This window comes from Ornithorhynchus anatinus, chromosome 16 (genome assembly GCF_004115215.2).
Source record: "Ornithorhynchus anatinus isolate Pmale09 chromosome 16, mOrnAna1.pri.v4, whole genome shotgun sequence".
NCBI lineage: Eukaryota > Metazoa > Chordata > Mammalia > Monotremata > Ornithorhynchidae > Ornithorhynchus > Ornithorhynchus anatinus.
Genome location: NC_041743.1, coordinates 12,683,666 through 12,705,973, shown reverse-complemented (window position 1 = coordinate 12,705,973; position 22,308 = coordinate 12,683,666). Strand labels below are relative to the sequence as shown.

Genomic DNA, 22,308 nt, shown 5'->3' with positions numbered 1-22,308 from the left:
AGAGTAACTTGACACGTGTGACAAATGGCGCAAGTCAAGTCCCAAGAGAAAGTGTAAACTGTGAAGGAAAGGAAGTGAGACTTTCTGTGGACACCGGGACGGGAAGTTCAACTGAAGCAACTGAATTCTGCAACAAGACCTTTCCATAAGCTCGATGAATTGGCAGTAAATTGGATTACGTAAACGGCCAGAAATGATAGTCCGGGTCTTTGTGGACTATAATTCTTCGGTAGACTTTCCATGAGCTATATAGAGGAGCATCTGGTGCTCTCGTATTTACATAGTTCAACCTGGAGGACTTTTTTTTTTTTTTTTTGGTCTACGACCTTGGGTGGTTACTAAGCAAAAATGCACTGCCATCATCAAAATAGCTGTGTTGCTCACCAGGTGGGGTTATTTGCTCATCTAAGGAAATCAAAGAAAACACCTGGGTGAGGTAGAACTAATGTAGACACATGTTTAAAATACTCAAAGTGAAATTAAGCTATATATAGACTGAGAGATGGCTAAAGGACCCTGTAGAATTTGTGAAATATCTAAATTGAGTGATTCTCTCGTCACGGGTCGAGAGTAGACTAGGCGGTGGAAGGAGGCTTGGGGTATTTGAGTGTTCTCCCGGAGCCTCGTCGCCCGCCCGTTTCTCAGCCTTGACTCTCCCATCTCCAGCCCATTGCTCATGCCTCTCCCCCGGCTCGGAAGGCTCCACACCTCAGCTTCGCTACGCACTACGCGCCACACCACATCCATGACAACGGGGCGAATCTCTCCTCAACCGGAAGCACGTTGAATGTCTTTTGTGCCCGTCATCCTACCTTGTCATCCGCCCCACGGCCCACCCCGCCTCACTGTTGACCACGTAAGCCTTGCCTCTCCCCACCTCACCTCCCCGCACTGTTTTCCCACCGGCCTCGACCTCCCCGTTGGCTCCTCGAAATCTCTGAAACTGTAATTACCCTGCACGTCGCCCCACCATAATCCCAGTTACCTCTACAGTGCATCAGAAACCACATCAGTTCCATGAGGCAGCTGCCACCCCCCCACCCCCACATTATGGTCTATGTTGCCTGGGACAGCCGAAGTTGTTTGCCAGGGACAGTCCTGGCCTGGGAAGACGCCCTGGGAGGGTCATTATTCCATGTCGTGACGCATAAATGGACTGCGTGATGAAAGGAAATTTGACCCTTTGTTCCAAACTCTCCTTTGCTTCAAAAACCACCCCATCCTTTCAACATACATATATATGTGTGTGTATAAATATATATAGTACATTTCTGTATTTATTCATTCCCTGGTAAAGTTTTTGGTCAAGTCTCATGTTCTTTTAGATACTGTATAGTCATCATTTTTTTGTCCCTGTCAATTTACTTCACCTTACCTTTGATTATATTCGCCTAAGTGTCTGCACATTGTAAGCACTCAAAAATGCCATTGATTGATTGATTGATGGATCGATCGTAATGTCCTTCAGGGTCGGGATCATAACTGATACTTTTCCCTACATTCCCCAAGCACCTAGCCAACCCTGAAGACGGTCAGTGTTCAGTCTGACTGACGGCTCAGAAAGACACACGGCATATTTGGGGGATCAAAGCGGAGAATAAAGCTAAAAGTGTTGCAAAAAATGTTTCGAGACTAATTTTTCTTAAGGTATTTGTTAAGCACTAACTACGTCATGCACCGTTCTAAGTGCTAGGGTGGATGCAAGCTAGTCAGGTCAGACACAGCCCACGTCCCACAAGGGGCTCACAGTTTTCATCCCTATTTTACAGATGAGGTAACTGAGGCAAAGAGATGTGAAGTGACTTGCCCAAGGTCGCCCAGCAAGAAATCGGCAGGATTGGAACACGTCCTTCGACTCCTAGGCCCATGCTCTCTCCACTTTGTGTCAAACACTGTTTTAAGTGCTGAGGTAGATACAAGTTGATCAGGTTGAACACATTCCCTGGAATACACGGGGCTCGCCTTTTAAATTGGAGGGAAGAGGATTAAATCCCCATTTTACTGATGAGGTGACTGAGGCACAGAGAAGTAAAGTGAATTGCCCAAGGTCTCCCAGCAAGAAATCGCCAGAGTCAGGATTAGAACCCAGGTCCTCCGCTTTCAGAAAATGAGTGAATATTTTATCTCAGAATGAATATCTGAGATTTCATCAAATCTCGATCTCTTTAGACAAATAATTTTGATTTTAAAAGTAAAGGCAGAAGGGGGCAGTAAAACTCAACCCAACTGGGTGGAAAGAAAACCACCTTCCAAATGCATTTTTCAGTCCTTTCTTTTTATGGTTACTAAAACCAATTCAGAGGTTAATATGGAAGACTGCAGTGTAGTACTCTCTCAAGTTCTTCAAACAGTTCCCTGTGCTCAATAAATATGATCGATTGATTGACTGTACGTAAAAGACTTACCTAATAACCCACTTTGACCACATTTTCTTTTGGGTTACCAGTGACAGGAAAGAATCCAGAAAAAAAGCCTGTTGACAAATAAAAGCTTTTTTTACAGATCCTGAGTCACACAGTGATGCATCTGAAGAACTGGATGGCATGTTTTCCATTTCCTATAACGGGGGTTTGAACAGTCTACCTATGAACACATCAAAATTTGGGAAACATTGGAATTTTTTTTTTTTGCTCTTCTGGGTTTTCTCAAGACAAAAGTAAGTGTTAAATGCTTGAATGTCCAAGTCCTCTTTAGCAATAGGTTAACTAGTGATTCCCTTCTGGGTGGAGCATTTGACCCAAAGGTCTTCACCCAGTGCATATTTGGGAGAACGATTTGCACTTTCCTGGGAATTCTAACGTCGGTTTGGCAAAATACTCAATTTAGTCCTTTTGGGACAGTCATTTCGAGTCCCTGCTAAATTGTTCTGACGGGCCCTAGTTGCGTAACTTACATCTCTTTACATCTAAACTAAAACGATAAAAGAATTTAGATCTTTTCTTTGTATCTATTTTTTATCATTTGGCAATTGAATGCGTATCTCAAGGTACCTTCGACTGACACTAAGGCAGGTTTCTCCTCAGAACTCAAGTCATTGGCCGCAATGAGACGGGTAGGGAGACGGCCCGTTCGAGCTCTGGGCGGTGTGTTCCCAGAGACGTGCATGACTGCAAAACTAAAACCAGGAGAGGATGTAGTACAACCCGGTGACCAAATTAGATGGATTGCAGTTTTCCCGTTCTAATGACATTCCGTGGAAGCAGAGATGACAAGCCATAGAAAATGGGATCTCGAGAACACGGCGGGCGATTGTACGAGACGGTCATCAGCGGTTATCAACCAAGAAGCAGCGTGGCTTGGTGGAGAGAGCATGGGCTTGGGAGTCAGAGGTCGTGGGTTCTAATCCCGGCTCCGCCACTGGTCAGCTGTATGACTTTGGGCAAATTGTTTAACTTCTCTGTGCCTCAGTGACCTCATATGTAAAATAGGGGTTAAGACTGTGGGTCCCACGTGGGACAACCTAATTACCTTGTATCTACTCCAGCGTTTAGAACAGAGCTTGGCACATAGTAAGTGCTTAACAAATACCGTTATTATTATTCTTTTAAGCTCCTGGGAGAGTACAGTCGAATTGGTGGACACAATTCCTGTCCCAAGGAGCTTACAGTTCCACTAGAAAGGTGACATTAAAACCCTTGATTAGCTTATTAGATATTGTCGATTTCTATAACTCACAGTTTTCACTCACACTTTGAACAGCAGAACAATCTCTGTGCTTTAAAAATTCAAAACGCTCGATGGCGGCTCAGAACGCTGTCGTTCCGGAGGGGCAACGTACGGGAGCGTTCAACTATTTCTGACTAAATTGTTATGAGCATCGGCTGAAAACGGCCGCGCAGTACAAAAACAGTATCGGAGTTCTCGTATCTGAGGTGACAAAAGAAGCCCTGCCAATTTGATTAACCTGTATCTACCCCAGTGCTCAGAACAGTGCTCGGCACATAGCGAGTGCTTAACAAGTACCATAAAAATAAAAGTAACGATTATTATTGGGGTTCCCAAGTCAATATTATTGTGGTTCTCAAGAAAAATATTCTAAAATCCATCCATCAGTGGCATTTATTGAGTGCTTGCCGTTTGGATAGCACTGTACTCTCAGCTTGGGAGGGTAAACTACAATAGCGTAGGTAGACACAAGGAGCGTATCGACTAGGGGAAAGCTTTATTTTTAAAAAAAGTAACAGTTCAAGATGTTTATCGACATCTGATCCTCCTGACTAAGGAATCCGTTAACATACCAACCCGCTTAGGACATTTCGGTAATGGAAAGTCAACCATATTTTAATCAACTAATCAATTAAATTCACTTTCTAGCACTGTGGAGGGAAGGCTGCATTTATAGTAGCTATATTTTTCCGTTCTCTGAAGCGGGTTTTAAACAGGGGCGCAAACTCCCCGAGAGCCACTGCCCGTCAGTGGTACGTACCGAGCTCTTACTCTGCGCAGAGCACTGCGTTAACCACTTCGGAGAGGACAGCAGATCTGACGGGATACGCCGCCCTCGAGGGGGGTCACGTGCGAATGCCACAGGAAGCGGACGAGAACCGAGCTGCCTCCCGCTGTCGTCACCTCTGCCAAGAAACCACAACCCTAAAGCAGAGAAGCAGAATAGACCCGGGCCTACCCAGCGCGATGGCAGCAATTTCCTTCCTCGACCTCAGCTCCGGCTGGCTGCCGGTTGTTGCCCCACGGCCTTTGACTCCACTGCGGATTTTTATCCGTGAGTACCCAAGTATTTCAATGGCGGGGAAGAGAGGAAGGCGGAAAAAAGGGCAGGTACGAGGAGAGGGGAAGGTAGTAGAGACGGAAAAGTTAGGCCGCTCTTGTCCTAGAAAAACATGGAATTTTGCTTCTCTGTCCTCTGGCAGTTGGGAAAAGAGATCATCATTTCGAAAGTGCGTTCTACGAGTGAAAAATGCAGAATGCCGCTAAAGTAGCCCGCTGATATCTAGTGGCACGGACCAGCTCGTCAACGTACTCACCTCTTCTTGAACATTTTAAAGCAGCATTATAATCAAAGCGATGATCGGGTGAAAATGCCTTCAGACCTTGGCAGGATGAGAGAGGATCGGGCAGCGCCATCACTTTAGGAATTGGAAAATTAAATTAACGTTTTACCTGTCACATTCACCCGGTCCCGTGAATTTCTTTCTTGTTCTTCCCCCTGGTGGTAAAATCCTGGGAAAGTTCAACTTCAGTCCTCTCAGTTGAATGCTTGAGGTTGATCGTCTAAATGGTCCGCTTCTATCGGCCGGCTCTGAATTAAAAAGGTTTCACACGGGGCTCCAGATCGGGTCGTCTTTTAAAAATGCAAACGCCGATAATGACAATAATAGTAATGATGAAAAAAATCATTTACTACGGCTTTGCGCTAAGCACTGGGGTAGGTACGAGATAATCGAGTAGGGTGCCGTTCCCATCCCACGTGGGGCTCACTGTCGGAGGAGGGGGAGAAAACAGTCACGGAATCCCGTTTTCAGGTAAGGAAACTGAGGCATCGAGAAGCTAAGTGGCTCGCCTAAAGTCACGGGGCAGGAAAGTGGACGAGTCGGAATTAGAGGGCTCTTTCGTTTTGCCTTTTTTTTCTTTTTTGCCTTTTGTACTGGACATGTCCCCGACAAGGTATGAACAGTTCAACTTGTGTATTATCTGAATTCTTTGTTTCTCCTTTTTGGAGGGGGGTCGGGGGGGAGCGTGGTATTTTAAGGATGAAAACACATTCCTTAGAGTGAGCAAAGATAGGCATAAAATTCAAACCACTCATTAGTCATTCGATCGAGAAGTCCGTTGGCCAGGAGTGTGGAAACGCTAAAAGAATCTTAGGGATTACCCACAATCAGCAGGATATCCGAGGATTGAAAGTTATACACTTTAACATTTTTAATGCTACGCAGTGCCTAAGAATATTAAGAACAGTGGTATTTGTTAAGGGCGTACTACGAGCCGGGCACTGTACTAAGCACCGGGGTGGAGTCAAAGGAATCAGGTTGGACGCAATCCCTGTCCCTCCTGGGGCCCACGGTCTAAATCCCCATCGTACAGGTGAGGTAACTGAGGCACAGAGACGCGAAGCGACTTGCCCAGGGCCACACAGCCGACAAGTGGCAGAGCCGAAATCAGAACCCGTGACCTTCTGACTCCCGGGACCATGCCCCAGCCACTCCGCCGTGCCGCTCCCCTGCCAAATGATGTTTACAAACCGAAGTTTGGTTAGAGTAAATATTGAATCTCAGACCGCGTGGAATAAAATGACCCGCAGAACATCGCTATTTTCCATCTGGGAAACAGCTCGATCTACCGTTAAGAGGACAGGACGGGAATCCGGGAGACCCGAGTTTGAATCCCGGTTCCACCCCTTGCCTTCGGTGCGACTTGTGCCGCAGTTTCCTCGTCTGTAAATGAGGAGAAAAATGCCCGCTCTCCCTCCTCTTGGAGACCACGCACCGCGCGTCGGCTAGGGACTGCGTTTAACCTGATCATTGTATATCCTCCAGACCGTAAGCTCGATGTGGGCAGGGAATTTGTCTACCGACTCTGTTGCATCGTGCTCTTCCGAGCATGTAGCACGAGACACCGCACACAGTAAACGCTCTATATATGCCACTGATGTTCTGGCGTTTTGAACAACGCTTGGCATACAGAAGGCCCTTACAATCTAACGCTATCATTATATTTATTATTACGATTATTCACCTCAACCGCTCCTCCATGACCTGACCAAGGGGACGAGTGGTGAGGAGTCAGTTATTAGGATCACACCCTCTTCTTTCCAGCAGAGCAGTGGAAGGTAGGATGAGGGATCCGGATCCGGTGTGCCCAAACCCATCACTATCTATCTTCCCGGCTTCCCCCGTTAACCAGGAAACCCCGCGGGTTGCGGAATGTCAACGGTCATTCTACCTCACGAGGGACCACACGAGGAAGCGGGGCTCCAAACCGCAGTCGGAGGAGACATTTCCGGCCAACGATAGTTTCGTACTCTCCCAAGCGTCTAGTACGGTGCCCTGCCCAGGGGAAGCGCTCACTAAATGCCACTGGCGGTGATCACGGGGAATGTGTCGCTGGGATATCGGTGCTAACAGGTCCCAGGGTCCAACCTCTTTCTTTTTTTTTTTACGGCGTCCGTTGTCGCTCGTCATGGTTTTCCTACAGCACTTACTTTGTGCCAGGCACCGTACTAAGCGCCGGGATAGATTCCAGCTCATAATCAGGTCGCACCCAGTCTTCGTCCCCATTAGACAGACGAGGTAAATGAGGGCCAGAGAAGGGAAGCGACTGGGCCGAGGTCACCCGGCAGACGGGGGGGCGGCATTAGAACCCGAGTCTCTCGCCCTCCCATCGATCGGTGGCACCGACTGAGCGTCTATTATCATTGATAACGATGACAACGATGGTATTTGCCGGCACTTACGATGCGCCGGGCCCTGTCCTAAGCGCCGGGGGGGACCCAAGCCTCTGTTTCCCCCCTTTCCCTCCGCTCCTCCCCCTCTCCCTTCCCCTCCCCTCAACACTGGGCTCATTTGGATATATTTTATTACCCTATTCATTTTGCTAATGCGATGTCCATCCCCTTCTTTCTATTTATCGCTATTAGGTTGTCTTGCTTTTGTCCTTCTGTCTCCCCCATTAGACTGTGAACCCGTCATTGGGCAGCGATGGTCTCTATCAGTTGCCCAGCTGTACATTCCGAGCGCTTAGTCCAGCGCTCCGCACATAGTCAACGCTCAATAAATACTATCGAAAGCCCGTCGGAGGGCAGGGACCGTCTCTACCTGTTACCGATTTGTCCATTCCAAGCGCTTAGTACAGTGCCCTGCACATAGTAAGTGCTCAATAAATACTATTGGATGGATGGATGGATGGATGGATGGATGGATGGATGGATGGATGGATGGATGGATGGATGGATGGATGGATGGATGGATAATAATGTTGGTATTTGTTAAGCGCTTACTATGTGCCGAGCACTGTTCTAAGCGCTCGGGGAGATACAAGGTAATCAGGTTGTCCCACGTGAGGCTCACAGTTAATCCCCATGTTCCAGACGGGGTAACTGAGGCCCAGAGAAGTGAGTAAGCCCGTCAAACGGCTTGGACCGTATCTGTTGCCGACTTGTTCATCCCAAGCGCTTAGTCCAGTGCTCTGCACATAGTGAGCGCTCAATAAATACTACTGAATGAATGAATGACAGTGCCTTGCCTCCAGTCACCCAGCGGCCAAGTGGCAGAGCCGGGATTTGAACTCATGACCTCTGACTCCCAAGCCGGGCTCTTTCCACTGAGCCGCGCTGATGAATGAAGGGAGGGATGGAGGGATGGATGAATGAATGAATGAATGAATGAATGAATGAATGAATGAATGAATGAATGAATGAATGAATAACCCGTGAGGAGCGGGGGCGAGCGCGCGCGCGCGCGGGAGGCCGGGGGGCAACGGCCGCATGCGCGTCACCGCGGGTGTCCCCCCCCTCCGCCGCCGCCCCGTGCGCCTGCGCGGCTCCGCACCTCCTCCGGCCCCCCCCCCCCCCCGCCCTGTGCGCCTGCGCACCTCCTCCTCCTCCCCCTGCCCCCCCCCCCCCCCCCCCAGCTCCGGCCCCGCCGGGGCCGTGGCTGACGATAGAGCGGAGCGGAGCGGGGCGGGGGGGGCGTGGAGGGGAAACCCCCCACCCCGAAGGCCCAAAACCTTTCGCAACGGGCGGCGCCGGGGCTATAAGAGGTGAGGCGGCGGCGCAGCGCTCTGCAGAAGGCGCCGACCTGATCGCTCGCTGCACCGCCTGCACCTGGGGACGCGCTGCAGCGGAGCGACCGACCGTGCAACGGCAGCGGCAGCGGCGGCAGCAGCGGAGCGACCGACCGTGCAACAGCAACAGCAGCAGCGGAGCAACCGAGGGACCGACCGTGCAGCAGCCGCAGCAGCAGCAGCAGCAGCCGCCGCCGCAGCAGCCCCCGTGCATCCCGCAGCCATGCTCGCACGCCTCCTGTGCTTCGCCTTGGCCATCACGCTGTGCCCAGCAGGTCAGTGCCGTCCCCGTCCGGCGGTCCCGGCTTTCCCCGGCCCCTGCCGGCTCTCGATCGTCCTGACGACGGCGGTTATGAAGTCCCCGCTCTGAGCCCCACATTGCTCTAAGCGCTGAGCTCGATCCGGGGCGATGGCGTGGCCCCCTCCCCCCCGGGGCTCGCCGTCTTCGGCCCCATTTGGCGGACGGGGAGACTGAGGCGGAGAGAAGGGACCGGCCCGGCGTCACGCAGCAGAGCGGGGACGGAGGAGTGGGATTAGAACCCGTCACCTCCCCGGTGCCCGTCTCCTCGTCCCCTTTGCTTGTCTGTCTCCCCCTTCTAGACCGCCAGACCCTGGCCGGGTAGGGAATCGTCTCTCTCTGTGGCCCGCTTGTACTGGCCCAGCGCTCAGCACAGTGCTTCGCACGCCGTAAGCGCTCAATGAATAGGACTGCCTGAGCGATTTCTGACTCCCATGGCCGGGTAGGGGATCCTCCCTCTCTGTGGCCCGATTGTACTGTCCCAGCGCTCAGCACAGTGCTTCGCACACCGTAAGCGCGCAATGAATAGGACTGCCTGAGTGATTTCTGACTCCCATGGCCGGGTAGGGGATCCTCCCTCTCTGTGGCCCGCTTGTACTTTCCCAGCGCTCAGCACAGTGCTTCGCACGCCGTAAGCGCCCAATGAATAGGACTGCCTGAGTGATTTCTGACTCCCATGGCCGGGTAGGAATCATCCCTCTCTGTGGCCCGATTGTACCGTCCCAACGCTCGGCACAGTGCTGCGCGCACCGTAAGCGCCCAATGACTAGGCCCGCGCGAGTGATTTCCGACTCCCGTGGCCGGGTAGGGATCGCCTCTCTCTGTGGCCCGATTGTACCGTCCCAGCGCTCGGCACAGTGCTGCGCGCACCGTAAGCGCCCAATGACTAGGACCGCGAGAGTGATTTCCGACTCCCGTGGCCGGGTAGGGATCGTCTCTCTCTGTGGCCCTGTCCCAGCGTTCGGCGCAGTGCTCCGCGCACCGTAAGCGCCCAATGAATAGGACTGCGTGTGTGAATTCCGACTCCCGGACCCGGGCCGTAGCCACTAGGCCTTGCTGCCCGTCTGTCCAGGGCGCGGGGGTATCATCGGGTTCAGCTTTCGGATAGTTCCCCGGGCGCCACTTCTGCCCCGGGGAGAGGGGATGGAGGTTACCGAGCTTCGGGTCCCAGCCCGTCCCTCTCCAAGAAAACCCATGCGACGAGCGTACTGTGCCGGAGGAGGAGGAGGAGGTGGCTCCGCTCCGGCATCTTCGGCCGTCACCTTCCAGTCTTTAGCCCCCGGCTGCCCTCCCTACTTACCCCCGGAAATCGACCTCCGGCACCGCCCCGGCATGCGCGAAGGGAAGCGCTTGAATTCTTCGCCACGGAAATCTCCCTTCGGATCTGTGGCCCCTTGTCGGGCTGACGATGACGATGACGGCGCCCGTTGAGCGCCTACTGTGTGCCGAGCACGGTTCTCGGCTCCGGTGGGGGGGGATCCGGGGGGATCGGGTCGTCCCACGTGGGGCTCGCGGTCTTAATCCCCATTTTCCAGATGAGGTGCCCGAGGCCCAGAGAGGTTAAGCGGTCACGCGGCGGTCGAGTGGCGGAGCGGGTTTTAGAACCCGCGGTCCTCCGGGCTCCCGAGCCCGTGCTCTTTCCGCCGAGCCTCGCCGCTTGAAAGCGACCGAGCAGAATCGGACCGGTGAAACGGCAGAAACGTTGGCAGTGTGATGGCTTTTCTTCATCTGCTCCCGGTTTTCATTTCAGCCAACCCATGCTGCTCCAACCCCTGTCAGAATCGAGGTGTGTGTACGACCGTGGGATTCGACCGGTACAGGTGCGACTGTACGAGGACCGGCTATTATGGAGAAAACTGCACCGCACGTAAGTCTCGGCCGCGCACCTTGGAGAGCGGCGGAGGAGAATTCCCCCGCTCGAAACTTCTTTTCCTCTTTTTAAGTTGTGTAAAAAAAACTCACTCTCTTCTTTTCTCACCCCAGCCGAATTTCTGACAAGGCTAAAGTTATTATTGAAACCCACCCCCAACACGGTTCACTACATCCTCACTCACTTCAAAGGAGTTTGGAATATCATCAATAACATGCCCTTCCTTCGTAATGCAATTATGAGCTACGTGTTGACGTGTAAGTACCCCAGCCTGTCCTTATTTGGTTGCGCTTCAGCTTTTTAAAACTCACCCCGCTGCGGTATCTGTCGCTTTCCCAAAGTATCGCCACACGTTCGAAGATGATTTTTAGAAACGGCTTTTTGGTGATTTCACTCTATTTTGGAACTGTCAGTAAGAATAATGGAACGGTCGACACGATCCGTTGCGGGTTCTCTGGGTGCGGAGCATTGTCCTAAACTCTAAGAGAAAGATAACACGGTTTCTAGCCAGAAAGTACTCGGTATTAGACCGTAAAATCTGTGCTGGGTCGTGATGCCGATCTGAACGTGGGGTATTTGTGGACTCTAAATTTGGATGAGCAAGCGGAGGTAGGAAGCCGAAAATACGGACCCAGGGAAAATACTGTACTCTCAGCGTGGTGGAAAAAGGCACCGGCATTCCAAGTTCCTTTCCACAGCTCTGAGACTGTGTTTTACTCAGATATACTAGTCATGAGACGCTTGGGAATGAAACATTTTTTCCTTTGACACGAATTGGAAGTAGCCTTCCAGGGATAACCGTTTAAGGGCACCTCTTTTGCTCTTTTCTGTAACTCCGGGAGCTCCGTACACTCCCGTTGATGTTTTCTTTTACGTGTGGTTCTGCTGGTCCGTAGAATCAAACTCGGACTCTGTCGCTGCTCGGTCGATCATGCTAACGGTTGGCCCCGGAGAGCCCGACTTCTGGAAATGGCTAAACTGTTCGTCTTTACTTCACTTTCAGCGAGGTCCCATTTGATTGACAGTCCACCGACATACAATGCAAATTATGGCTACAAAAGCTGGGAAGCCTATTCAAACATCTCTTATTACACCAGAGCACTTCCTCCAGTGGGAGCTGACTGCCCAACCCCAATGGGTGTCAAAGGTAATGACTCAGACCTCTCTACTGCTGGGACAGGTTAGGTTTGGAGGTTTGAGACAGAAAAGTGGAATCAAGGATTCCTTTAAGAAATCAGTTCAGTCCATTACTATCTACTTGCTATCCTGCTTTTCTTATGAAGGGCCCACTTTATGCAAGGCAGTCTAAGGAGGAACTGCCGAGAAGCTATACGGTCCTCCCTTGGCAGTGGAAAGATGAGGAACGAAGAAGTTTAATACAATTGAAACGGGGAGGGCAGAGGGCTGAAAAGGGCCTCTCTCATCTCGCACGAGATAGCACCGTGTTTAGGCCTCATTAAACATTTTTCCCTAAGGTCCACTGGCCTAAGCCGAGTTTCTACGATAGTTGGGAGGCAGGGTAATCAATCAGTTAGTTTCACGTGAGCACTTACTTGTGCAGAGCACTGGACTAAGCGCTGGGAGAGTACAGTGTAACAGAATTGGTAGACGTGCTCCCTGGCCATAAGGCGCTGGATCCGTGGCCTGCTTCTTTGGTGCCAGAGAGCAGGCGAGGATCAAACCCAGTTTTAGTTCCCGAAATGGTAACTGGTACATGCATTTTCAGTGCAGCATATGAAGAACAAATTCTGATTCCAGTCAGCACAAAGCCAGTTAGCCAGTGATAAGAAATTCGATTAAACTTTACGATTTTCATTTTGGCTCTGCTTTTGATCTCATATCGCCGGTACCCTAAGGAAAGAATAGACAGAGTCCGTTTGCCGCGGCTTGGCGGAATAATTAAACCGTGGGTCTTTTTGATCGCGGCTCTTTAGGTAAGAAGGAGCTTCCCGATTCCAAAGAGATTGTGGAAAAGTTTCTGCTGAGAAGAAAATTTATCCCAGATCCTCAAGGCACAAATATGATGTTCGCGTTCTTTGCGCAGCACTTCACTCACCAGTTCTTTAAGACTGACCATCATCGAGGACCGGCCTTCACCAAAGCACTAAACCATGGCGTAAGTTCAGATCATCAACGGATGACGGTTTATCGGTCAGTCGAGCACTTACTATGTGCAGATCACTGTACTGAGCGCTCGGGAGGATAGAGTACAGCAGAGTTAGCGGACAGAACTCCCCGCCCACGGTGAGCATACAGTCTAGAGGAGGGTTTGTGATCATGGACGGCACGTGAGACAGGAAAGACACCTTGAGGGTACAGTGAGCCTACACAGCAAGATACCTGTATGCTTTGAGAGCTCGCTGTACCTGCTGCTCTAAAATACTTTCTCTTCGCTCTCGAGTGGGCAGTTAAGCCTCTGCCTGACTCGGGGGCTCGTCAGCTCTGGCGTTTTCGTTTGAGCGTATAGTTTCAATTTCAGATGTCTTGGATGCTAAAATAAGGACATTGGCAATCTGTGTTTTCTTTTAAACGGATTTCTCTGACTTAGATATCTGTGCGAAGAACGGCTCTAAAAGTTCCGGTTGAACCACTGAAACACATCCGGCCATGCTGACCCCTTCTTAACTCAGCTAGAGAGCTGATAACATCTAGGTAGTACAGCTAGATGCTATGATAACATATGCCCCCCTTTTAATATTTGGAGAGTGGAATAAATTCCGCCAAAGCACCTCCTACCGAGCCCTTTATAAATCATATCAACGTCTGTCTGCCCCTCTAAACTGTAAGCTCATTGTGGACGGGGAGCGTATCTACAAACTTTGTTCTACTGTCCTCTCCGCAACTGAGTAGTTTGCTCTGCACTCAGTGAGCGCTCAATAAATGCCACTGAGGAGGAGGATGAAAGAAGAGATCTGAAAACATTGATGGGGGCGATGGTCCACAGTCCACGAAAAAGAATAAGACTCGTGTGTTGCCTTATTTCCACCCGCAAGTGCACGTCCTGGTTGAGAACCCTGATGGTCTGGAACCTGGATTGTAACTTCACCCCTAACCTTGAGGTAGAACCCAAAAACGTTTCAGCTGGCAGAGCTCTAACTTTCCACCTTTACCGGACTAGAGAAAAAGGCCACTATAGTTCACCTGTGAAATGCCATATTTACATTGTATTTTCTATTGAGAGAGAGAATGGTTGAAATTGTTTTAAAAAAAAAAAAAACCCAGAAGTGACACTGAACATAAATTTTTGAGGAAGAAAATCTGATTTTATCAACCATCTAATTGCCGTGCAAAGCTAAATAGCATGGTCTAGGTATCGTTCGTTTTTTTTTTTTTTTTTAAAGAACAACGTAGGTTATTGAAAGAACGTGAAACTAAGATTCTTCCTTATCGGCTCCCTTTTAGGTTGATTTAAATCATATTTATGGAGAGACTTTGGACAGACAGCATAAACTGAGACTTTTTAAGGATGGAAAAATGAAATATCAGGTATGCTTCACTTCCAAAGGAGGAAATGTTTGCCGTGGTTGACTTTTCGGGGGGGGGGGGCTAACGTTTTACTTTCGGAATTGGAAAACGTATGTTAAAGCTTGCCGTTTAGGCTCACTGCTGGAACGTGTTTTGATTTTAGATGATTGATGGAGAAATGTACCCTCCCACTGTGAAAGATACTCAGGCAGAAATGATTTACCCACCTCACATCCCCGAGCACCTGCGGTTCGCCGTCGGGCAGGAGGTGTTCGGCCTGGTCCCCGGGCTGATGATGTACGCCACGATATGGCTCCGGGAACACAACCGCGTGTGTGACGTCCTTACGCAGGAGCACCCGGAGTGGGACGACGAGCGCTTGTTCCAGACGACCCGGCTCATACTGATAGGTCAGTCAAAGCCGCCGACCCGTTGGGGGATTTCCAGAAACTTGCGATGGACCCCTAGGTCAGGGGCTTTAGAATGGTGACTCGAAGACCTTCCCTGATCGTCCCATTTCCCTGCCCCAAGCTGCCATTCCTCATCCTCTGCGTCCTGGGGAGCTCTTTTTTCCACCCCCTCCCCGGTACTTGTGTACATACGTGCATACGTACCTAGAGAAGAAGTGTGGCGTAGTGGAAAGAGCATGGGCCTTGGAGCCAGAGGACCTGGGTACTAATCCCAGCTCCACCACTTGCCTGCTGTGTGACCTGGGGAAAGACATTTCACTTGCTCTGTACCTCTACTCTGTCATCTCTAAAATGGGGATCCGTTACCTGTTCTGGCAGCCCCGTTTGGGACAGCGCTTACTGCAATACTTGGCACGTAGTAACGCTTAACAGATGCCACCATGGTTATTGAATGTCATTAAACTCCATTGGTTCCCCCTACCTGTGATTAAGTTTGCCAGATCTCAGTCTCCATGAGGGCAGGGATTGTGTCTGCTTACTCTGCTGCGCTCTCCCAAGAGCTGAGTATAGTTCCCCGCCCAGGGAAAATACTCAGTAGATTATACTGATCGACAGTATCGATTCTGTTTTTGGTTTTTTTTCCGGAAAATAAGAAGGGATGTGGAGAAAGCCAAATAGTATATTTACTACCGCTACATCGAGTCAGGAAGGACAGACGTATTAAACTGTTTCGGTTTGGGGTTTTTTAGCCTAGAGTAGCGTATTTGTTTTGACCGGGTTTAGCTGATAATGATAAAAAATAATCGCAGCGTTTGTTAGGCACTTACTCTGTGCCCGGCACCGGGCCGCGCCCCCGGGTAGATGCAAGAGAATGAGGTCCCACGTGGGGCTCACAGTCTAAGTAGGAGGCGGTGCGGGTCCTGAGTCCCCAGGGTGCTGATAAGGGACCTGAGGCACAGAGAAGTTAAGTGACCCGCCCGGGGTCACTCCGCGGGTAGTTGGCGGAGCCGGGATTAGGACCCGGATCCGCCGAGTCTCAGGCCTGTGCTCTTTCCCCTGGGCCACGAGATAATGATTAGGTTAAAGGGGGGAGCTCGATAAAAGCGGGGGATTGCAGGGTGGTGTCGTTCAGCCGGCGGGTCCATCCCAGAGCCGTCTCGTGGGGTTGAACGTTCAACCTGCCGAGTAGCCTCCGTTCATGGGAGCCTCCTTTTCCGTTCCTAGGTGAAACCATTAAGATCGTGATCGAAGACTATGTTCAGCACTTGAGTGGCTATCACTTCAAACTGAAGTTTGATCCGGAGCTGCTTTTTAACCAGCGTTTCCAGTATCAGAATCGCATCGCCGCCGAGTTTAACACCCTCTACCACTGGCACCCGCTTCTGCCCGACACCTTCAATATTCACGACCAGGTGTACACCTACCAGCAGTTCCTTTACAACAACTCTATCATGCTGGACCACGGCCTTTCCCGTATGGTGGAATCGTTCTCGCGGCAAATTGCCGGCAGGGTAAGTCACCGGCCGACGGGTTTTCCGTTGGACCGATAAGGTCTGCCGTTCCCAGTGCCCGAGTGTGGCCGTCGCCACCTCCTGTCCCCCAGACTAACGTCAATCACGGTGGAAGCAAGCTCCCCGAGAACTTCCTCGCAGAGCTTCCTCTAACGCTGCTTCCAGAACAAAAAAAAATAGCAAATAGCCATTTAGAGGCTGGAGGGGTGTTAGGACAGGCCATAGAATCCCCCATGGAGACCTGAGTCGGTCTCTCGCGTGTAACTGGGTGCTGAGCGCTTCGTACCACGCTCTGCTCAGCAAATACGACTGAGTGAATGAACTGGGATCTCCTAGCGTTCACGGGATTCTGGCCGAACGGTCCACGGGAGAGTGAGAAGGAGGAGTACGCCCGGCGGCGGTCACATGACAAATCTCTGGGGTGTTCACGCTCTCATACCTTTCTTTCGATTTCAACAGGTGGCCGGGGGTAGGAACGTCCCACCTGCGGTAATGAAAGTGTCTATGGCCTCGATCGACCAGAGCAGACAGATGAGATACCAATCTCTGAACGAATACCGGAAACGCTTCCTGCTGAAACCTTTCAAGTCGTTCGAAGACCTTACCGGTAAGACGCGTTGTCACGAGGGACGTGGAAGCCGATAGGAATGGAGGGGAAAGGTGCCCTCGCGCTCCTCGGTGCCGCCCTCCATCTACTTCACGCTTGCCCTCGCTTGTCGTTGCAGGGGAGAAAGACATGGCTGCCGAGTTGGAAGCCCTCTACGGCGATATCGATGCGATGGAGCTGTATCCTGCTCTTCTGGTGGAAAAACCCCGCCCGGGAGCCATCTTTGGTGAGACCATGGTGGAACTGGGAGCGCCGTTCTCCCTGAAAGGGCTCATGGGCAATCCCATCTGTTCTCCCGAATACTGGAAGCCTAGTACTTTTGGAGGAGAAGTGGGCTTTGAAATCATCAACACAGCCTCGCTCCAGACGCTGATCTGCAATAACGTGAAGGGCTGCCCCTTCACCTCGTTCAGTGTTCGCGACTCTAATCCCGCCGAGACGGCGACTAGTAACGCCAGCTCCGCCAACTCTGGACTAGATGATATCAATCCTACCGTACTACTGAAAGAACGGTCATCAGAACTGTAGAAAGCCTTTGAATGTATTTATTTATTTATTTAAGGTATTTTGCTTAAATTATGATATTTATAAGTATTTATACAGAAAATCCAAGCACCGTTTAAGATCTTCTGCAGCAGAAGCTAGTACTCCCTCATGGAGAGGTATTTCAGAGCTAAGCGATATTATCTTTCACTGTTTCTTTGGAGAAGAAATTCCATTCTCAAATTTAAAAGTTAGGACTCTCTCGTTCCTTTCGATAACTCAGATCTGGAAGAGACAGTTGAACGTGGGGTTGTTTTATTTGTTCGTTGGTGGTTTTTCTGGAACCAGGGCGTGAAACTATGTTTGGTGTCATAAAAAAATCTTATCTACTTTGGGAATGTCAATATAACGGAAGTACCAAATTTTGTAAAGTCACTACACTGACATTTTTCTTTCACTATAATCACAGTAGTAACAGATGCATTGGATTTCTGTAGTACCTTCACCTTTGAGAAGTTCAAGGTACTTGATGTATTTATTTATTTCTCGAATCTGAAAAATTGCAGCACATCGCGAAAAGGCTTCCGGCAGGCAAGCGCGCTAGCGGTCGTTAAAATATTTTTATCCAAAGCGATAAGGGCATAAGAAAATGAAAACAGACAGCATTAAAACAGCGGCTTTAAACGTTTAGTCCACTGGGAAGGCTATGTCAGAGAAGACTGTCCGGCACGCGACGTCAAACAAGTGCCGGTTGGATCGTAAGACATGGGGTGGTCCCAGAGTCTCACTCTTAGCAGCGAGAAACTGAAGGCAGGGTTTCCTTTCTACAGGCAGCGGGGCCTAGTGTCAGTAGCGCGGACCTGGTTGTTCGGAACCCCGCCTCCTCTATTTGCCTGCCGTGTCGGTGAGAACTTGCCTTCTCTGTGCCTTGGCTTCCTCACCTGGAAAAAAGGGAATGAAATCCCATTCTCCCTCCCCCTCAGGCTGGGAGCCCCATGGGACAGGGCCCGGGTCTGATCCGACTGGGATGTACCTACCCCTGTGCTCAGCACAGTGCTCGGCACGTAACGTGCCACACTCATTGTTATTTGTACTCTTTCAAGCCCACACAGTAAGTGCTCGGTTGATACTTCGATCGATAGACGATCTTAACTAACGTGAGATTGTTTTAGGGTTTCTTTAGCGTATGAGCTCCACGAGAACAGCGATGGTGTTCGTATATTCTCTGTAGCATCTGAGGATGCTAGGCTGATGCCATTGATAATTGAGGGGCAGATTCTTGGAAACGCAAGGATGCCTCAGTCAAGGTGGCATGACATGGTGTATGGAGGAGCGTCTCCCCCACTCCTCCAAAATATTTGAGGGTTGCCTCTCTGTGTCAAGGCACTTCCTCTGTTCGCTCCCTCTTCCTCAGCTCCTCCCTTCCTCTCCGTCCCGGCTCACGCTCTTCATTCTCGCCCCAGCTCACCTCGTCCCCTTATCTCACACCCGGCCCTCCTGCTTCACCCCCTTTCCTCCTGCCTGGAACTCCCTCCCCGCCTTCGAATCTACCTGCCTTTAGTACTCTCCATTTTCCAAAACCTTCTGAGATCCTACCTCCAAATGACACCCTCCACTCATCTCAGCACTTACCACGTCGACACTTTTTTGCACACGCTCTTTCCGTTGCACTCTCGTACCTGATATTTTACGTCCTGTTCTATTTATGCATGTCTTCATCCTCCCTGTAATTTATTGTTTGTCTCCCAATCCCCAGTAGCTTTTTTAGGCTCCTTGGATTCAGGGATTGTATCTCTTCCATCTATTATACTCTCTCAAGTACTGCACACATAGCTCTTCACGAAATATTGATTTTAATTAGTAGACTCAGGGTTTTACGAGGGTTTTATAGAACAGGCAACTTTTAAGAACTGTTGGGAAATTCTAGGCCGTACAGTTTGGTGTTCGAAATGCTTGATCAAACCGGTAACTGCAGAGTTCCTTATTTATGTGATGTTTTGCTTTTTGTATCAGCTGCCTAGCTGAAGTTGGGAGTGGGAAGTGGTGTTCGGTGTATTTAAAGTGTTTCTAGTACTACGGGCATAAATGTATTTAATTTAATTTATTTGAAAAATAGATCATGCTTGAAATATTGGTTTATTTTTATATTATTTAAAAAGTGCTGTGTTGCAAATGTATTTTTTAAATTAAAGTTTGAGTCTGACTCCGCGTCTGCGTAAGTCATTGCCACCCAAGGTGCCCGGAGATCTCACAGGGTCATTTAACTAAAGAGATCGTTGTGGCGCCATCTTTTTTGTGACATGAAAAATCTTCAGGTTTTAGTAGAACGGCTGTGGGGCTTATTTCCTTGATTCCTATGGATCTAAAGAACATATTAGTCTGGCAGATTTCCCACTTAGCACCGTCCCTGTCCCTGAATCCCATGACCTTGGTGTCTATCATTTTCTAGACCCCCTCACTATCATTCAGTTCTTACATTCAATCATCTGCTAGATCCTGCTGGTTCTCCCCCTAAAACATCCCCTGGCTCTTCCACGTCCCCTATACTTGCAAGCTGGTTCAAGCACTCGTATCGGGGGTGAGACTACTCCATCATCCTCATTCCCGGTCCCATGCCTCCGGCCCTTTCACAGTCCAAACTCCACCCTGACGCTCGACCCTCTGCAAGAGAAGCAGCCTAGGTTGGGAACCCGAGGATCTGCATCGAATCTCAGCTCCGGCACTCGCCCTCTGTGTGTCCTCGGGAAAGCCTCTTCTCCGTGCCTCGGCTTTCTCACCTACAGTATGGGCATCCGCTACTCACTTGCCCTACCGCCTAGGCTATGAGTCCGCTGAGGGAGAGGGACTTGGACCGATCTACTTATACTATATCCACCACAGGGGTTGGCCCAGAGAAAATGCTTGACAGATGTCACTATTTTCCCAAAATGTCACTCAAAATAGATCGCTCTTCTTAGAAGCATCCAGTGGCTGCCCATCTCCCTCCACATCAAACAAAAACTCCTTATCATTGACTTACAGCCTCTTCATTAACTTTCCCATTTTACATATCTTTCTTCACAGACACTATCAGCGTCTGCCTTCCTTCCTCCATCAGACTGCAAATTATTCAAAAGCAGGAACTTTTGTTGGACAGCTTCCCACGGATGTCTCCCTGACCCCTCAGAGCCTAGCTCATCTTCCCTAGTCAGTCACCCACTCCACCACCTAACTTTTCGACCACTGCCTCTTAGCCCGTTGTGGGCGGGGATTGCGTCTACCTGTTGCCGAATTGTACTTTCCAAGCGCTTAGTGTAGTGCTCTGCACACAGTAAGTGCTCAGTAAATACAATTGACTGAATGACTGAATGATCATCCTGTCACCATCTCCAGTCCATATCTCCCTCTGCCAGTCAGACCGTTTTTCCTAAAACATCATTCTCTGAGAAGGTAGCTTAAACCGTAAGCTCGCTGTGGGTAGGAATGTGTCTCTTTATTGTTGTATCATACTCTCCCAAGCGCTTAGTACAGTACCCTGCACACGACGCTCAATAAATACGACTGAGTGAATGAACAAGTGAGGAGGATAGAGAAGAACAACTGTCTTGTGATGTGAGAAACAGGGGTAGGCAGTCTACACCTCCCCCCCCCGCCGTGTACCTTCCATGACGTTTTCAGAACCCTGACTACCCTGTGGAAGTGGTCTTAGTTCTAGCTTAGCTCCTCCTCTATCAGTGGTGCTGAAGATCAGCCTGTTTCCAGATTCCATCCCTGGGAATCTAGGTGGAGGGATTTTCCTCTCTGTCTAATTTGTTGCCCACTCTGATTTACCACAGTTGTTGCTCTTTGAAACTTTGAGAAGCAGTGTGGCCTAATGGAAGGAGCGTGGGCCTGGAAGTCAATCTGGGTTCTAATTCCATTCTGCCACTTGTCTGCCCTGTGCCCTTAGGCAAGTCACTTCACTCCTCTGTACCTCAGTTGCCTCTTCTGGAAAATGGGGATTAAGACCGTGAGCCCCATGTGGGACACGGATTATGTCCGACCCGATGATCTTGGATCTACCCCAGCGTTTCATACTGTGCCTGGTACCTAATAAGCGCTTAATGAATAGCTTCCAAAAAACCCAAACCTCTAGGTGGATCTCCCTGATCTAGATTTTCACTTCATTGTACGTGTGTCAGTTATTGCCACTTCCGCTTCGTGTATTTTCCTTTTTAATATTCCCTGCTACCTGGGCCTTGAGATTTTATCAGAGACAGGGTGCAGTTTCATAAGGGTAACAAGTAAATGACTCAAGGTTGCAGAATTCTGCCCAAGCACCTGCAAGGTAATTTATTTAACAGAAGCCAGGGCGAGATCGGGCATTAGACGGTTACACAACTACCCGAGTAAAACACGGTATACTGGATAATCAGTGTTCCATTACTTTTCACAGAGTTATGTAAGGGTAAATGAGATTCCGGACCTTGGGCTGGCCTTTAGACACCATTTTTTGAAGGCCGAGTTTCAGCAATCCTGAAGTGGATTCTAAGGGATCTTGAAAGAGATGGTGGACCGATGCCTTATAAATAAATAATATCCACAAAATTTAATAGCCAGGGAAGCAGAAGCAGCATGGCTTAGTGGATAGAGCACGGGCCTGGGCGTCAGAAGGATCTGGGTTCTAATCCCGGCTCTGTCACGTGTCTGCTGGGTGACCTTGGGCAAGTCACTTCACTTCTCTGGGCCTCGGTTACCTCATCTTCGGAATTTACGGAGGAAACTGTCGAAGGGATGCCTACAGCCCAGAGGACCAAATCCTGGGGACATCACAGGATGTCTTAGACCAAATTAGCAGTCTAGATGTAAGCCAGTTTCAGGGACAAGATGCTATCCATTCAAGCACTCAGATGGAATTGGAGCCAAGTTTGCAGTACTTCTCTTGTGAGCCTGGTACATTACAAGAA

General features: G+C 49.9%; 1 protein-coding gene and 1 long non-coding RNA gene across 2 annotated transcripts; both read left to right on the top strand.

The window, feature by feature from the left end:
• Nucleotides 1-4,468: 4,468 nt before the first annotated feature.
• On the top strand, nucleotides 4,469-5,126 carry LOC114817141. Its single transcript, XR_003764988.2, has 2 exons — nucleotides 4,469-4,720; nucleotides 4,869-5,126. It is a non-coding gene; the product is annotated as an uncharacterized LOC114817141 (long non-coding RNA).
• A 3,484-nt stretch (nucleotides 5,127-8,610) lies between these two features.
• On the top strand, nucleotides 8,611-19,586 carry PTGS2 (prostaglandin-endoperoxide synthase 2). Its single transcript, XM_007668997.4, has 10 exons — nucleotides 8,611-9,014; nucleotides 10,788-10,904; nucleotides 11,021-11,164; nucleotides 11,911-12,054; nucleotides 12,842-13,023; nucleotides 14,310-14,393; nucleotides 14,536-14,782; nucleotides 16,007-16,293; nucleotides 16,753-16,900; nucleotides 17,019-19,586. Exons 1-10 carry the CDS (start codon nucleotides 8,963-8,965, stop codon nucleotides 17,426-17,428), a joined length of 1,815 nt encoding a protein of 604 aa, XP_007667187.1. The 5' UTR covers nucleotides 8,611-8,962; the 3' UTR covers nucleotides 17,429-19,586.
• Nucleotides 19,587-22,308: the final 2,722 nt, after the last annotated feature.

Coding starts and splice junctions, on each gene's coding strand:
- PTGS2 (XM_007668997.4), top strand. CDS start 8,963: ATGCTCGCACGCCTCCTGTGCTTCGCCTTGGCCATCACGCTGTGCCCA. Junction 14,394..14,535: donor ATGGAAAAATGAAATATCAG/GTATGCTTCACT, acceptor TTTTGATTTTAG/ATGATTGATGGAGAAATGTA. Junction 14,783..16,006: donor GACCCGGCTCATACTGATAG/GTCAGTCAAAGC, acceptor TTCCGTTCCTAG/GTGAAACCATTAAGATCGTG.